At 42.0% G+C, this 17147-nt stretch overlaps 2 protein-coding genes across 2 annotated transcripts in view; one reads left to right on the top strand and one right to left on the bottom strand.

The window, feature by feature from the left end:
• STX1B (syntaxin 1B) overlaps positions 1-10755 on the bottom strand; it is a 60640-nt gene extending 49885 nt beyond the window's left edge. The window contains exon 1 of the mRNA XM_042472895.1: positions 10439-10755. Coding sequence (XP_042328829.1) covers positions 10439-10468 — 30 coding nt within the window. The 5' untranslated portion in view covers positions 10469-10755. The remainder of the gene's footprint in view (positions 1-10438) is intronic.
• Positions 1-17147, top strand: part of PRSS8 (serine protease 8) — a 687619-nt gene that overhangs the window by 389688 nt on the left and 280784 nt on the right. The gene's annotated exons all lie outside the window — the stretch shown is intronic.

The raw sequence follows: 17147 nt of genomic DNA, 5'->3' as shown, positions 1-17147 counted from the left end.
GATGTTAAATTTCATGCCATGCCACAGAATTAGTGGTGTTTGAGTGTTGCAACAAAAATAGTTTTGCAGCACTGTAAAAAAAAACCTAACAAACTTATTATGGCATCATGCATTTGATGGCCTTCGAGGAACCACAAGGCTCTTTCTTGTTTCTGTCCAAATTGGAACTGAGCACCTTAACTGTTCATGGCATTACCCAGAAATACTATGTGATGGAGGCCAATCACTTGTGCATCCTTTTTTTAAAACTCCTTCTAGGTCACAGTGGTAATGATCCACAGAGCTCTGATTAAACTTCAACCCTCTTATAAATGCTGGCTCAAATAGGCCCTGGGTGCTTGGAAATTAAAGCAAACTAGACAGAACGAACTCATGACTACTTGAATGTCTCACATTCCTTAAGCAAGTCTCGTGACAACTTGAGGATGCTGCCAAGAACTTTGGTAATGTATAAGGAGTCTATCAGAATCTAGTGGGTTTGCTAAAGAAGAAGAGAACTACTTCTGTGGAAAATGAGTAGATGAGTACATGAGACGATTATGTCTACCTCTAGTGGTATGTGGACAGACACCTGAGAATGAAAATATGAGGCTAGATGGTATAAAAAGTGTAAGAAGATACAGTAATAGAGAAGTAATACATTCCTTTCAACACACACACCAAAGTAAGGCTGCGGTTTTTTTCCTATCATTTATATGTAATTATATGATACTAACATGTAATTTGGTACTGAATACAGCATTCAGTATCTGAAGAGAAGCTGAACTTCTGAAGACACTATAAACCAAGTTAGGCTATTAGTCCATCTACTCTGACAAGAACTGACTCTCCAAAGCCTCAAGCAAGTAAGTATCTTTCCCAGTTTAACTAATTAAGATCTCTGGAGGTTTTTAAACAGAGACTGAATAGCCATCTGTCAGGGATGTTTTGATTTTGAGTTCCTGCATGGCAGGGGGATGGACTGGATGGCCCTTGTGGTCTCTTCCAACTCTATGATTCTATGATCCTTTGAGCTGAAAGGGCTTTCTCTATGAAAATCATGTATTCTCTGCCAGTGAGCTATGGCAGCTCTCTTCTTCCAAGACACTAAGATATGCTAAACTTGAAATTTCATTTCTCTTTTTTATTTTGCATGTAGTATGCACATGATGGTGACTGTCTTTCTACCACTATTCCTCAACCACAATCAGAAAAACAGAATGCCCTTCAAGATGACAGATGTTTGGCCATTCCTCCTCTGCTGCACCTAGGACCATTTTGGGCATTAAATAGCCCAAAAGATCAGACAGTTCAATAAGTAAAATACTGGAATCCCCATATTTAATTTCATTTAACAGTAAGAGACCTACTACAGTATTAATAATTTATTAAATGGGTCTAGTTATTCCCATGTTTTCTCTGTGTCTTCCCCACACCCCAATCTCTCACTCTCTCCTTTCCTCTTTTATAACATTTTTAAAGAAATTGAAAAGAGAAGAAAGAGAATGACTGTGATGGTCCAGGTATAACCCACTGAGGTCTGGTCATCAGCCACCACTTGAAAACCAATAAAACAGAACAAGTGGCTATACTGATACTAAGAGTATTGGCATGCAACACTAAATCATGGTTTTAGCATTAGCATTATACTGACAATATCAGTGATCTGTGGCCACCCTGCGGTGGTGGAACGAGATGTCCACCCCTGCTCAGACCACGAGCCACCACAGTGGACAATGAATCATTGAGCTCATGCACTTTCCTCTACTTCTAACTCAGCCACAAAAACTGGAAACCTCTGTTTCCATTTTAGACTAAACATGGTTTAGTGTTATGTCTGAACTCCAAGTTTGTAGTTAATTTTCTAGGGTTTGTTAAAACAAACCAACATTTCTCAACAATCTATGGTTATATTAACTATAGTTTATGTGACTTCAGATAACATGGCAAACTAAAATTAATCGTAAAACAGAAGCAGCTTTTCCCAAATTCCTCATGATTGCAGAAGAAGAAGAGGAAGCTGTGCTCAAGCCAAATTCTCATTATTGTAAAATATGGTCTCAAATGTTACATCAAAACCAGTGCACTGGCTCTATGCATGGATAGTACAGACAGGGCACTGAATCAGACTTGAAAGAGCCACGAGACTGTTGGTCACTCATGTAAAGTACAGATCATGTCCTGTAAATCAACAGTTCACCATAAACTATTTAGTTAACTGTATTCAAACAGCAAGTAAACAACATTAGTTGGACCACACATTTTGTACAGTCATTTGTAAAGCTGTAATGGTGACTATGGTGTGGTACAGACCACGCAAACATGCCGTGCTGGCACCAATTTAGGGTTAGGGACCGTGCGGTAACCGCACGGTCCCTAACCCTAACACAGTCCAGTGCTGTAACAATGGCAGCGCCCCATGTACATGGGCACTGCCATTGTTACATAAGCGCTGTGCGGCATCCACATGTCGGCCCTGCAGCACAAAAAGAACCCAGTTTTTCCAGGCTGTTTTTCATGCAGTTTGGTGGCTGCGGCTTCCCTTCAGAGGATATTAGGCTGCCAGCAGGCCGCCCCTTTCGGGCGATCTGTCCCGTACCATAGATAAATAAAAACTCTTCTCAGGATTTAACTACAGATGGGGCTCACTAGGATTTAACCTCAGAACCTGCCTAGCTCAAGCCTAGAATGCAAAAGAAATACTACACAGTATTTCCTTTCCCATCCAAAGATCAGCTAGTGTTCCACAATTTGGGGTTAGGGAATGGGGCTCCCAGAGGAAGGATGCAGCTTCCTTCCTCAAAGTGACCCTTTCTAGGCTCCTGTCTCTGATGTAACATTTCTCACTAGTAGAAGATGTTCCACATCCATCAATCAGTGATTCTTGGGAGGTCACCTGTATGTACCATTCCTTATAAAACCATCTTCTTTCCAATTTCAGTAACCTATAACTAGATATCTAACATATAAAGAGTGTTTTGCTTTGCTTTACATTACTGAGCTCTCTTCATCTTCCTTCTTCAGCAAAAACAAGCAGGCAGCACTATAGGACTTTCTTGCAACCCGTCTGTTTGCATTTTTTATCCGTTGGTAAGAAATTCCACAAATTAACAACTAATCTGGGGCATGGATCAGACACATCTACATTCCATATTGAAATGGCTTTACCAATTAGCTTGACCAGCATGATGTTTCCCCTTCTTGGCCTCAAGGGACTCTGGAAGGTGTAATTTTAGAAGAACACACTGTTGACCCTTTAAAAATGGCACCTCCCAATGATCCACCAATCTGTTTTAAGTTTATATTAAAGAAGCACCCTTTAGAGTGGAATCCTGGACAGGTTTATTTAAGATGCAAGATCCACTGGAGCTTGCCTCCTAGAAGCAAGGTACAGTGGTACCCCGGGATACGAATTGATTGCGTTACGAAATTTCCGGGATACGAAAAAGTTCCATTGGAAAAAACTGTTCCGGGATACGAAGGTTTTTTCGGGTTACGAATTTTTTTTCGGCGCGAAATTCAAACGCGCGGCTTGCCAGCGCTAACGGAAAGCCCTTTTCAGCTTGCGAAATGCATTGGGTTACGAATGCCGCGGCGGAACGAATTAATTTCGTAACCCGAGGGAGCACTGTACAAAACAGTTTATCTCTAATCCATATCAGTTTTGCATCTTTCATTCCAAGTCTGTTCTTGTCGAGTTTTCCATGTGTTTTTGCTAAAACTGTGCTAAAATTACATTTGAATTGTACATCCCCCCCCAAAAAATGTGCCTTTTCCTACATATCATGCATTCCCCCCTAAAATTCACTTGCTGTAGTGTGACTTTGAAAGCTTGCAACATGTAATTGTGCATTTTGATTGGCCCAATAAAGGTATAATTGTTTGGCTGTTATTGGATTTGCTATATGGCCAACACAGCTGTCACAGGGAAATCATATGGAAAGAGCCAGTGCACTGGGACCTTGCCATCTGAGGCTTCTGCCTCCAACAAAGGTAAAACATTTTTTTCTTATATTGGAACTGATTGGCATGCTTTGTCTCTACACCACCTAAAGTTTTTCTGATGCAAAACATGAAGACCTCTTGAGAAATTCAATGTTCTCTACCTATATAGGAGGGTGGCTTCACAAAGGAAGGAGACATGCTGATTCCAAGGAAATATCTTCTTTGAATTGCAAATGGACATTAAATTTCTTTGACTTTGAAAATCTACCAGTGACCTAGACATACGAAAGTTGAACTTTTAAAAAAATATTTCCTGTATCATAAATCGATGAACTTTTGCTTAAAAACAAATTAAAAAGTGTTGATTCCCCTAAGTTTTTTAAAAAGGTCACTCTCAAATCAAAAATTCATATCACAGTATTAGTGCATACTAGGTATATTATGTAGTGTAGTATGTATTGTATAAGTGGCTATACAAGTATACAATATACGTAATTATATTCAGTTATTCATAATTTTACAGTTTATACATTTATAGAACTATTTTATTTTATTAACAGTTTGTTATTGGTACAGATAAAATCATAGATATATCAGGATGGGGAGACGATATGAAGTTTTTGTTTCATGTAACACGGGTTTTCCGATTCTATGAAGAAAAAGGTAATTTTCCTTTCATCAACTTTCACAAAATCCTGAACATCAATAATGCCAGGTGGAATTCAAGAGCAATTCTTGCTATCCTGGTGTTTATTTCAATATCATCAACAATACCTATTTTGCAGAAAGTTTGCAGATTTATTTCGTATGAGTGGGCAGATTATTGGCTCACAGATCAAATATATAATGAAAGTGATTTTGAAAACTTGTCTGCAGTACTGACACCTTACAATAAAGCTCTGCAAACACTGACAAATCACTGGAAACAGGAGCCATCAGTTATAGAAATACCAAGAAGTAATCAGTGCACAGAAAGAGGTTTGCAAAGACAAGGACAAACTGCAACTACAGTTCATCTTAAGTAATAAGTACTGAAAAAACGTTGGTTTTTGTACAGGTTTAATGTTTAAATATTTGTAGTACAACAGTACATGTTTGTTATGTGATAAATACATAGGCTACTATGTTGTTTCTATGGAAAAATCGTGTATTCCATTATTTTTAATTTGGGGGTGACCTTTTTTTACAGACAAGTAGGAATTAATAGGCATTTAATTGTTCTTAGACAAAAGTTCATCAAAAAATCATACATGGCCAAAGGGGGAGGTACCAGCCTGCAGATAGCCCTCCCTACCATCTGAACTAAGCAATGAGGGCTTGTCACCATATTCAGATGGTGAGCCAGCTATGACTCTTCCTAGGTAAGTATGCAAATGGATCTTGTAGCATCTTTGAGTACCTTTTACTGCACAAGGCCTGTTCTTGCCACTGTCGTGTTGTCAATGAAAACGGAATTGTACCTGTTTGTATAATAGCCATTGCCACACATTTGCGCAATCATGTGACTGAGGCTGCCGCCACCATCACACTTTCTTCCTGACTCCCCCTTAAGCCCATTTCCCTGTCCTATGCCCTATCCAGCATGCCTTGGGGGGGAGGGGGTATTATATTTTTATTTATTTTTATTTTTACTTTTTCTTGCAATTCTGGAGCTCTGCTACTGTGATTGAAGGATTTTTTTTTAAAATGGGGGGAAATAAAGGTAATCAGGCTACTTGGAAATAGCAAGGTGGCGGGGGAGGAGACAGGGGACACTAACACTATGCGACTGCCAATAACACAACTACCCTGGCAGCGACATTTTATAACTGGGGATTAGTGTGATTGTGAGCTCACTGATGGGTTTTCCCATCAATGAAAAGGGACACCATAATCATGCTTGGGAGATTCAGGCTACAAGTAAAGCCAACATTGTTCAATAAGTATTGCCAGAGCCTCTTTTTGGGGTGTTCTAATTGTGGTTTAAAAGCCGTGTGTAGTAATCTCCTAATTGTGTGAAAGAACTCTCAATGCTGATATAAGATCCCCCTGAATAATATTCCAGACTAACACAGTTATATCTCTGAATTCTTCCTAGATAAGTTGGCCCTTGCACATACATGTTCTGGTAACCTCCAGGCTAGACAACTGTCATCAACCTCTACAAGGAGCTGTTCTTTAAAAACATGGAAACTTCAATTATCGCACAATGCTTCTGCTAGATTATTGGATGGAGCTGGCTGGGTAGAACATATTAGTCTGATTTTCTTCAGGCAGCACTGTCTGGCTATTTCTGATTAAACTGAAGGTTCTGGTTTTAATATCTAAGTTCCTACTGGGTTGAGACCAGCGTATATTAAGGGCTGTCTACTGTTGTATCTACTTATGTGTACACTTAATTCTACATCCAAGACCTTGCTGTGGGTACCTGTGAAACTAGGGGACCAGGTGGGCAGAGCTTTCAGAGACAGAGCCTTCTCAGTAGTAATGCCAGCATTGTAAAATGCTCTCCCCAGTGAGATCTAACATTACTCCCTCAAACACCGTGGGCAGTGGGGGGGGTGTCTCCTATTCGAAATGTATTTGGCTTGTCTGATTCTATAATACTGCAGCACTTTTTTTTTTACTGTTATCACTCCTGGAATTGTGCTTGCCACTATTGACCTGGGATTTAAATCTTTTTATTGTCTTTACTATTGGGAGGGGGTTGTTCTTATGCTTTTTTTAATTGTAAATTTCTTCAAATTTATGTTTAGTAAAGAAAAGTAAGGTACATGTTTCTCAGATAACAGAAAAATGAATCAATATTCATTTTATTCTATCTCTTTTGCCCATCTGTCTCCTTTACATCCCTTACTTTTTAAAAATTTTATACACTTTCTTCTGCAGTATGGCCCTGCTTTGTTTCCTTCTTTCTGCCAAGCTCCAAAACACCATGCCCCATCTCCTCCTTCAAGTCCCTCTTCAAGACCTTCAACAAAATCTCAGCTTACGTACATCTCTACCTGTTACCTGATTCTCTTCACCTGAGCCTCGCTCCTCACATTTCAATTCCTGAACCTCTCCAATCTGGTCAATGCTCTGCATTGCTCCTCAAACACTACTGACGCTTAATGAAGAGCTAGAAACCAGGGGGGAGCTGCAAGGGGTGACTGTTTTATGGGTCCCTTGGGATCTCAAAGCAGGCTTAATCTGGTGTGTGTGTAAGAGAGTCTCTTCCTCCCCAGAACAACTGTTGCTTCTGATCCACTGCAATCAAGCCTACTGCAATGAACCTGTGGCTACTCCACAATTGTGGAAACCCCTTTCCTTGGAGATTCTCCAAAACCTGGACATTAGTGTCTTTTCAGAAGTATTGAAGAGCCTTCCCTTCTCCTTTTCTCTTTTTATTGTTTAGGGCACAATGTGGGGAAGGGAGAAATTTAGTACCAATTCATCTTATCTATTGGATGCACTTTGCTTAAGCTTTGGACCCCTACAGAGGCCAGGGTGGAGGTGGACAGAAACAGCCCAGAGAAAGAAACAGACTTTGCAACAGGGGGGCCGCGTTTCCTCTGGTTTATCAACCTTGCAAAGGAATCTTTCCTCTACTTTCAGGGGCTGAGTAATATGACTGAGGACTGTAGGATTCTGCAAGCTCACGCATTCTCCTGACTGCCTTAGGGGTGCATTTTCCTCTCCCACCCTTCACTAGATTGACTGCCACCACATTTGGTATTACCAGCCCCCCTCCTTTCTGCCAACACACATGTTTTTATAACTGTTCTTTCTTCCCCCACACACATATCTCTCTGTCTCTTTCTCTATAAGTGCTTGTGCATGCTTTCTATTCTACTGCATTCAGCTACCAACATGAACAACACTGCGAAGGGGGGGTTGAAGGAAAGGGGGAGAAAGGAGAAGAGAGAGAGGGGGGAGAGAGAGAGACATACACACAGCCTTTGGCTCCTGCAGCAAAACCATCTCCTCCATCATAACCCCCCCCTCCAATGCACAATGCGCCAACGATAAAGCAAATGCCATTTTCTCTTGCCCGGCCAGAAGGATAGGCAGAAATGTTGGAACCCATTCTCTGCCCGCTAGCAAAGAGAAAATTTCTTTGTGGGGGGTAAGGAGAGAAAGGTTTTATTTGGGTTGTGTTTTTTTAAAATTTGCCTTCCGCAGGTTCGAGGTGGATCACACCACTGCCACCCAATATAAGCATCCATGAAAGATATTCCCAGAACTGGAGTCTGTATGCATATCAACAATATTCTGTCTGTTTTTTTTAATCCATGCAGAATAAAGGGGAGGGAGAAAGGAGAGGGGAGGAGCTGCATACATATATCTATATATTTATACACATACACACACAGTATACATAGACACATACACACACATATTACAATGCCTTTATTGTCGCTGCATTCAATCTGAAACTGTCCACACACATACACTTTACAAAAATAAGGAAGAAGGGACGAATAGCTCAACTCTCTTGTATCTGCAGATGGTAGTATATAACAAATGGTGAATATTAACCATCTCTCTCTTTTCTTCTCTGTCTCTCTCTCTCTCTCACACACACATACACTTAAATGAGAAAGGCAAAACTCAAAGGGGGGAGGGAAGTACCATCCAATTCTGGGAAAGGTCACTGAATTATTTCACCAGAGTTGCAACTGAATCATTTGGAGAGAGTGTTGTTTTTTCTGATCCCTCAATCCCTGGACAGCACTGTCACATATTTATTCTGCATAGTTTTTTTCACCACTAAGCAAGCCCACCCTGTAAATGCATATAAACAGAAAATAAAGCCAAAATAATTTGGGGAAAATAGTACCAGTAACAGTGCACATCTCCCCCCCCCCCGACTCCCAACCACTGCCAAAAACATATTTGTTTTGTTGAAATGAGTCTATGCTGAAAACACAGAGAGAAATAAGTGGACAACATAATTCTCTTCCCTATACAGACACAGGCAAGCAGGTGCACAGATAAACAGACGGCTCTCTCACACGGCACACATGCACTCACATTCAAAAGCACGTATTTTCTAATGTTCAAACAAAAGATTGCACAGAAAAGCATACACAAGTTGAAACTGGATAGATCATAAGGTCTAACAGCAGCATAACTGTCAAAAAATGTCATATTGGTGAAAAGTGACTTGATTTTACTCATACAAATGAAAAATCACTTAATACTGTAGTCTCAACTTGAGATCTACAAAGCAGGAGATGGCTCCAAACAAGTGGATCCCTCCCATTTGGTCACCCCACATTGCCTACCTCCCACCAACCTGTCATTTCTCACTGCTTTACGTACAGACTGCAAACAGATTTATATGAATGACTCCATGGTCAAGGGAGGGGGAAACTGGAGAGAAGGCACTGGAGCCAAAGATTTGCAGTGTGTCTCCAGGCTTAAATAGAAATGAGAGTCACATCCTATCTCAGCAAACCAGAAAGAGGGTGGGAGGGGGGAGCAGACAGGGGCACAGAGGTTCATATGGAAGGAGCTATCTTATAAAATAGCAGTGGGGGGGGAGGATCTTGGAAATGGTTTCCTCCTTGGTCTCCTCTGTAACATCACTTTCATCCCTTTATGCTAATCAGAAAATAGCATTAACATAGTAGGATATATGACTCTCTCTCCCCTCACCTCCCCCACACACTCTCTTCCCTTCAGACAAAATCCATCAGATCCATTTGGACTCAACCTTCAGCCATTCCTGCCCCCCCCCCCAACAAAGAGGAAGAGGAGGGAAAATGTATCCATCCTTCTCCCAACAAAGTGATGAAAGGGAGAGGAGGGACAAAGTCCCCCCCCCCTTACATACTACCTGAAATACAGTATTTGATGATTTCAGAATTTATCCTTTGTCACCAATTCAATTCCTGCTTTGAGAAGGGAAGGTTTGGGTGACCTATAAAAATCAACAGCCCCCTCCCATTTCTACAGACACATATTGACTTGAGGAAGGGGTTTAGAAGTAAAGATTTCAGTCTTACCTATCAAAATCCAAACCTACCTTAGCATGTTTGTTCTCCCCAAATCTTCCCCCCCCCCCCCCCACTTAAGGACCCTGGAGAGATCTACTGAAATTCTCCCTCCACCATCACATCCAGCTACAGAGATGTAACACTGATCTCTGGAAAGATCCCCACCACCCAAAAAATGGTACCATCACTTGCCTTTCCTTGGCTACAGAGAGATGAGCCCTCTCCCCAAACCAAGTCCTACTATCCCCCATTTTGGAAACTGGAGGCATCCTCATCTACTAATCCCAGTAGCACTTTAGCTCACAATCAAAACCCTTTGCTTCCTTCCCCAACCCTTCCACAATTCTCTATCCCTGTCCTTACCTATTAGAGATGGATTAATTTTTTAAAAAAAATCAAAATTAGCAGATAGAGAGAGGAATACTGAAAAAAAAATTGGAAAGATAGTGGTAATCTCCCCACCTTCTATGGATGGAAAGAGGTGGGAAAGCCCCCCCCCCCCGCCCCAACCACCCAGGTGGAGAGGAAAAGAGAGAGAAATGGCATCTTACACTTCTCAGCTCCTGGGTACGATCCTTCATTGCGCTTCCTTGCGAGACTGCTGGTCCTCAGTGGGTTTTCTTCCCCACCCTCCCTCTGTGGCACAGCAGAGAGACAGGGCAGCTGGCAAGGGCCCCTCTTCTTTGAGGTGGCGATGGAGAAGTAGGTGAAGGCTGGGGGGTGGGGGAGAGAGGGGGGAGGTTACTGGCAATTGCAGTAAATGGATACAACAGAGCTTCTCTGCTCAGCCAAGCTGGGAGGAGGAAGATGCTCTAAGGATGGAGAGAGGCTGGTGCTGATGCAGCAGAGCAGGGTGGGAGGATGCAGGAGAGGGAGGCAGGGAGAGGAGGAGGGGGGGGGAAGCAGAACCCTGAGGCTGGGCATGCTCACTGGGCCCCCCTCCCACCCAAAGTGCCATGGGAGTTGTAGTCCCTGACACAGAGAAGGGGAGCAACCTATGCAAGGGATGGTGGCAGGTGCAACACCCATAAGATTCCATTGCCTGGATCTGGCATTAATTTCCCCTGGAATCACTGCTCCCTCTCAGGGAACTCATTTAAGATTACATTCTTTGCCATAGTCTTTCACAACCACACAACTGCACAGATTTATTTACTTCTAGGGGAGGGAGTGGGGAGGAAGGGTATTCTGAGGCTGCATCCACACTGAAGAGATAACCCAGTTTGGCACTGCTTTAACTGCCCTGGCTTAAGGTTATGGAATTCTGGAAGTTGGAGTTTGAACTCCCAAAATTCCATAACCTTGAGCCAGGGCAGTTAAAGCGGTGCCAAACTGGGTTATCTCTCCAGTGTGGATGCAGCCCAAGAGCATAAAATCAGAGTTGAAAGAGACCACAAAGGCCAAGCAATCCAAGCCCCTGCCATGCACAATCAAAACCCCTCCAACTCTTGGCTATCCAGCCTCTGTTTAAAAACATTTAAAGAAGGAGACTCCACTATGCTCCAAGGCAGTGTATTCTACTGTCAAACAGCTCTGACCCTCAGGAAGTTCTTCCTAACATTGAGGTGGAATCTCTTTTCCTGTAGTTTGAATCCACTGCTCCATTTCCTAGTCTCCGGAGCAGCAGAAAACAAACTTGCTCCATCCTCAATCTGACATCCCCTCAAATATCTAAACAGGGCTATCATGTCACCTCTTAACCTTCTCTTCTCCAGGCTAAACATCCCCAGCTCTGTAAGTCGTTTCTCATAGGACATGGTTTCCAGACCTTTCATCATTTTGGTTGACCTCAGTGGCTACAGAACAATTTCAGTTCAGCTGGTATAGAATAAGAAACCTGAATAAGAGGTTAGAGCAAGCTGGAGATTATTCATTCATAAGGTAACCATAAGTCAAAGTTGACTTGATGGTAGTTAACAACAATATGAAAACACAGGCTGTAAGAAATGCATTTATTCTTTAAGGTGGTACAGCCTCCTTCTAAACACATTTACTAGGCCTGCAAAAAAAATTCACTAGTCTTCTAGGAGGTTGGGAAGGAAAGGACACTTCACTACATGCCACTCCTTGTGGCCCAAGACAACCAGGAACATGCTTCAATATAAAGCTGCATTAGAGGATGCTTTGCTGTTTTTCCCATCTCCTCTTTTAAGATTTTTTTTCTTGACCTCAGAATCAAGTGATTAAAAGGGAAAAGAATAAGGAATGGCTAATTCCTTTAACATGTAATGTTATGAGAAATTTTTAGTTACAAATGACAGAGTGGCAGTTACTCTGGACAAATTAACCCACAATACAGGGGTGTGACCTTTTGCCCACCATGTTGGTTCTGTCCTTAGAATTCCCCATGTCATCATGATTTCCCCTTTCACCCACAAGCATAGGCTAGGAAAACAAATGTCTGCTTTTGCCATGCATTATTAGTTATGGTTGTTATGCATGCAACAAATCAAAGCTGTCTTTTCCAACCTACTGCACTCCCATGTATTGGACTTCCAACTCCCCTCATCTGCAGCCCTGCCTACCCATTAGTGGTGTACTGAAGCCAGGGTGCAGAGGGCCAGAGTGATGGACTTTGATTAGGAAAAGGGGGGAAATGTGACCTGTCTTCCCCACTTAAGCTTTCCTGTTACCTTTGTGTTTAGCTGTAATTTTTGCTGTTGCTTGGGAGAAAGTGTTTTCTGCTTGGTTCTGAGAAAATAGATTCTTGGGAAGCCTGGGGTCGGTGTGAGTGGTGTGTATAACAAACACACACTGATCAACACAGCTACCTGCATTTTTGGTCCCTCCTTAGGGAAGCAATGTACAGATTGTCACAATGAGTGTCATTGTTATGCCATTTGTGGCCACATCTGGAAGGGACCAATTTGAGAAATGCTTGAGAAATCAGTTGCAGACAAGCTTCCCTGGAATGCTTTTTCCAATTTCAGCCATATTCATCTGCTATCAGCAGTTGTAGAAAAGGAGGTGTTTGAGTGTGTTGCGTCACTCACTCTATTGACACACAGCAGCAGTGACGGCCAAAACACCTTGTGAAGGCCCTGTATGAATCAGAGTGGATTGTTCTAGGCCTCAGCATCCCCTCCTAGGTACACAGTTTTCTTTTGCTAAACATGTCTATGAAGGAAAGGATCGTTAAAGGTAGAAAGTTTGGGAAATAGATCATACATCCAGAGTTTGCACTAGATTACTTACAGCTATATAGGAAGGGTGTGTTTATATGCATGGTGCACCATGTTTAAAGAGAGTAATGCAGCTCAGCATCTCCACCTGAAGCATAAACGTGGACTGAAAGGAAGGGGTATGAAGAACCCAGCCGTTTATGGCAGGTGCTTCCAAATGGACAGCTCCTAGACTTATCAACCAAAAGGCATCCTGCAGCTACTCAAAGTTTTCCCCTTTGATAAACTTTAAGAGAGGAATGCATCTCACGCATCTCCACCTGAAGCATAAACATGGACTGAAAGGAAAGGGGTAGGAATATGCTATATGTTGGAAATGGAATTAAAAGCACACAATAACAACAACAACAAGTCATTCGACAGGCTCCCCGTGATATTCTCATAGACAAGCTGGGGAAATGCAGACTAAATGATATTATTTTTCCATGGATTTGTAGCTGGTTGACAGTCTGAAGCCAAATAATGCTCCTCGGTGGTTCCTTGGTATTCTGGAAAGAAGTGACAATTGCTGCTCTATATCTTTATAAAACACCTGGAGAAGGAATAGAAAGGATGCTCATCAGATCTGCAGATGACACCAAACGGGAATGGTGGCAAAAATCTCAGAAAACAGAATCAGGATTCACAATGACAGGATTCAGGATTGGAGAACTGGGTCAAAACTAATTAAATGATTTTCATCAGGGATAAATGTAAAGAGGTGTGTGTATGGAAGGAAAAAATCAGATCACCTGATTTGGTAGCACTATGTGTGAAAAGGATCACAGGTATCTCAACCCCTACTATAAGTAACCTGATGGTTAGTAGAAATGGATGTACAAAGTAGGTTAACTAATCCAGGTTAACTAAACCAGACAAAATGGTCTTCAGTGGATGCATAGGGAAAGGCAGCTTTTCCAGACATTTGTTGAAGTTTTTTCTCTCCTTATGAGGATGTCTTAAACAAATTTGTAATACTACTACACACAAGGCAGCTCCACAGAAACAGATGTTCTGGGCTAGCTCATTCACTTGATGGAGACGACATCTGTTCTAGACTGTGGACTTGAATGGTAAACCAGCTGTCAACTGTGTGGTATCCTGATAATATCAGGGTGTATTTTTACTGATCAGAAATAGCAGAGAGCAATGAGCAGAGCTTGGAAAGTACCTTTAAAAACAGTTGCAGTTACATAGCCCAAAAAACCCACAAAAAACTATAGTTGCAGTTACTGTTCAAATTAAAGCTCAGGAAAGTTGGGACTACAACTTCCAGAATCCTCCAGCCAGGCAGGATGGTTGCAAGTAGCTGATTATCATTACAGTTACAATTTTTTAAAAGTGATTTGTGGCTTTCCTGTTTCTCAGAAGTTATTTTAGGAGGAAATATTTTAATGTCACATGCAGGAGAGGTGGCCTGAGGCACAATATACACAACTCCTGCTGTTACACTGTAAACTATTTTGTGCCTTATTAACTTAACAGCAATACAGGGGAAAGGTAGCTAGCCTGCTAAGTCTCATCAGCACTGCATATGCAGCCCTACCTCGGTTAACAACATCTTTGACAAAGGAGTTCCTTTTTACAAATTCTTCTTTACAACTGCCCATCCCCATTCCCTCTTCTGTCTAGCTGGAAGGTGTGTTTTTTAGCAGTACCAGCATGGGGGAAATGGTAAAGGATGGCTGCAGAACCACAGACTTGTGTTGCCTGGTTGCAGCAACAGCTCTGCAATAAACAATGCAATCCACAAAATTTAAGCCAGGAAAGAGGCTTAATTCTTAACTCTATATCCAGTCCTACTGTAACCATGTGTATCTACCTACAACAGGGAAGGTGGACAACAGACGCCTCCAGAATCCCTTACTGAACAAGTGGGAACAGCAACACAAAGAGAAAAGGGTAAACCAGATAAGCCTGTCTCACCAACTCCGGCCAGCATGATAAAAAAGCAAATATCTACCACCACCAAAATGCTGAAAGTGAGTGCTGGTGAAATAAAAAGTCATCCTTGGACACATTTTGGAAGAAACTTTCAAGTGATCGCTACCAGATTCAATATATTTTCTTTACTTATGTAAGGCTTACCTGACCTGATTGTTTCATTTCACATGTGAATGCAGTTTTGAATAAAATGTTTACTGAACCGTATGTTGAACTGCCTTTCTTTTTTGTGGTATTAGGAACCTATCCCTATTCTTTTTTATTTCTGCCTCTGGTACCAAATTTTCTATTAAAGAAGTAATGTCCAGGAACACATATACTTTGTTAATTGAGATATACCTGTATTGTCAAGACACAATACAGTAACCACAAAGAGTGGTTACAGCCAGGAGATCTGTGCATTTGTCAGTGGCATCAATGCAGAGAGCACTTCTGAGCATCTTAGTTTAAAATAAAAATAAGCAAGTTTCTAGCCCTTAGGGGTAAAAAGATTTGAAGCATGCAGATAATTCCTAGTGAACATTTGGAAGCCACTTGGTAGGACAGTGAATCTGATTCCAGTTTGGTATACAAGTGTTTATCTTGACATCAGTAAAACAGACAATATGGTTTAACAGTTGGATTTACACTGTGGAAAAACATTCAAATCTGCTACTCAACCAAGAAGTTCATTACTTTCAGCTTAACCTAACTCACAAGGTTGTGATAAGAAGAAAAAAATACAGTCTCCTTTGGAACATGGAAGGAATACAAATAAAAATGGATTTTAAAAAAAGATCAGTTGGCTACTTCTGTGACACCAGCTGGTTGCTGCTCTAGTCACAAAAGGGAAGGACAGAATGTATGTAATGAGTCTAGCTGGCAGAAAGGAACAAGGATTTGGCCCATTCACCTCTACAGACATGGCAGAATAAGGAGGTCAAGTGAGGAGGAGGAAGAATAGGCTGGGTTGCTTCATGTGTCAGACGACTGACCATATTTTTGAAAGTCTTCCTATGTCAAAAAATTATTTGCAGGTATAAAGCCAATAGAGCAAACCTGCACAACTTGGCAGTAGGATGGGGCCAAAATTAAAACAGGCTAAACTCCTTTGGGCCGGAGACAGGTTTTAATTGAATATTAATTAATTATTAATTATTAATTCCATCTTCCTGCCCAGCCCTCTCCTCAGGAGGAAGCTGAGCAGCAGAGGAGACTTGCCTGTCTTTCTCCTCCTCTGCCCAGACATCTCCTCATGAGAGGGCTGACTGACGGAGGAACCTTGAGGGGCAAGTGTTTGCCCCTCTTTCTCCTCTGCTGCCCGGCCTTCTCAGGAGAAAGCCGTGAAAAAGAGGAACCTTGCAAAGCAAGTGTTTGCCCATCTTCTTCTTCCTCCACCACCACTCATCCTTCTCTTCGATAGAAAGCCATATAACAGAGGAGCCTTGCAGGGTGTTTGGCTGTCCTCCTTCTCCAGTCATCCTTTTCCTTAGGAGAAAGCCAGGTGGTCCAGGAACCTTTGTTCTCCATGGCACTCTCCTCAGGAGAAGGATGAATGGTAGAGGAGCCTTGGAATTGTTCACATCCTCATGGGCTGCCCAAAATCCTTTGGCGGGCCACATGCAGCCTCCAGTCTGTATGTTGTGCAGGTCTGCAATAGAGCAAGGAAAAGAGCTAGATTTAACTCTTTCTCAATGCTCTGATACTTTTTATGTCTGTGAGGATTTTTGAACACAGAGGATTATACAAATATGGAATCCACTGCCATGAATCTCAAGTAAGGCAGCCCATCTAATTCTAGCTCATGCCCACATCCTTGTCCTACACATAGTTATAATAACCAATTGCTATCTCTCAGAATTCATGTAGAACCCCAGTAATGCCGCCAGAGCTATCACCTTGCCCCGGGTCAGAGACATAGGAAAGCTTGAGAGGTGGCATAGGTCTACGCTTGTTCAGACTCATCCAAGAAGGTTTTCTCCTTGTGTACTATGGGATATGTGCTGCTGCTATGCGCTGCCAGGCTGTGTGCGTGTGCGATCATGTCCTCTGGTTGACAAATGTGTTCCTACTTTGGATGAATTCTTGCTGCACGAAAGAATGAGGCACTGCCCCCTGCTGGGATAAACAAAAAGGACACCTCCATTAATGATACATCCAGGGCTCATTTGCCTGT

Source organism: Sceloporus undulatus, chromosome 6 (assembly GCF_019175285.1).
Source record: "Sceloporus undulatus isolate JIND9_A2432 ecotype Alabama chromosome 6, SceUnd_v1.1, whole genome shotgun sequence".
Lineage (NCBI taxonomy): Eukaryota > Metazoa > Chordata > Lepidosauria > Squamata > Phrynosomatidae > Sceloporus > Sceloporus undulatus.
The sequence above is the reverse complement of the archived record's forward strand: the minus strand, read 5'-3'. Positions and strand labels throughout refer to the sequence as shown.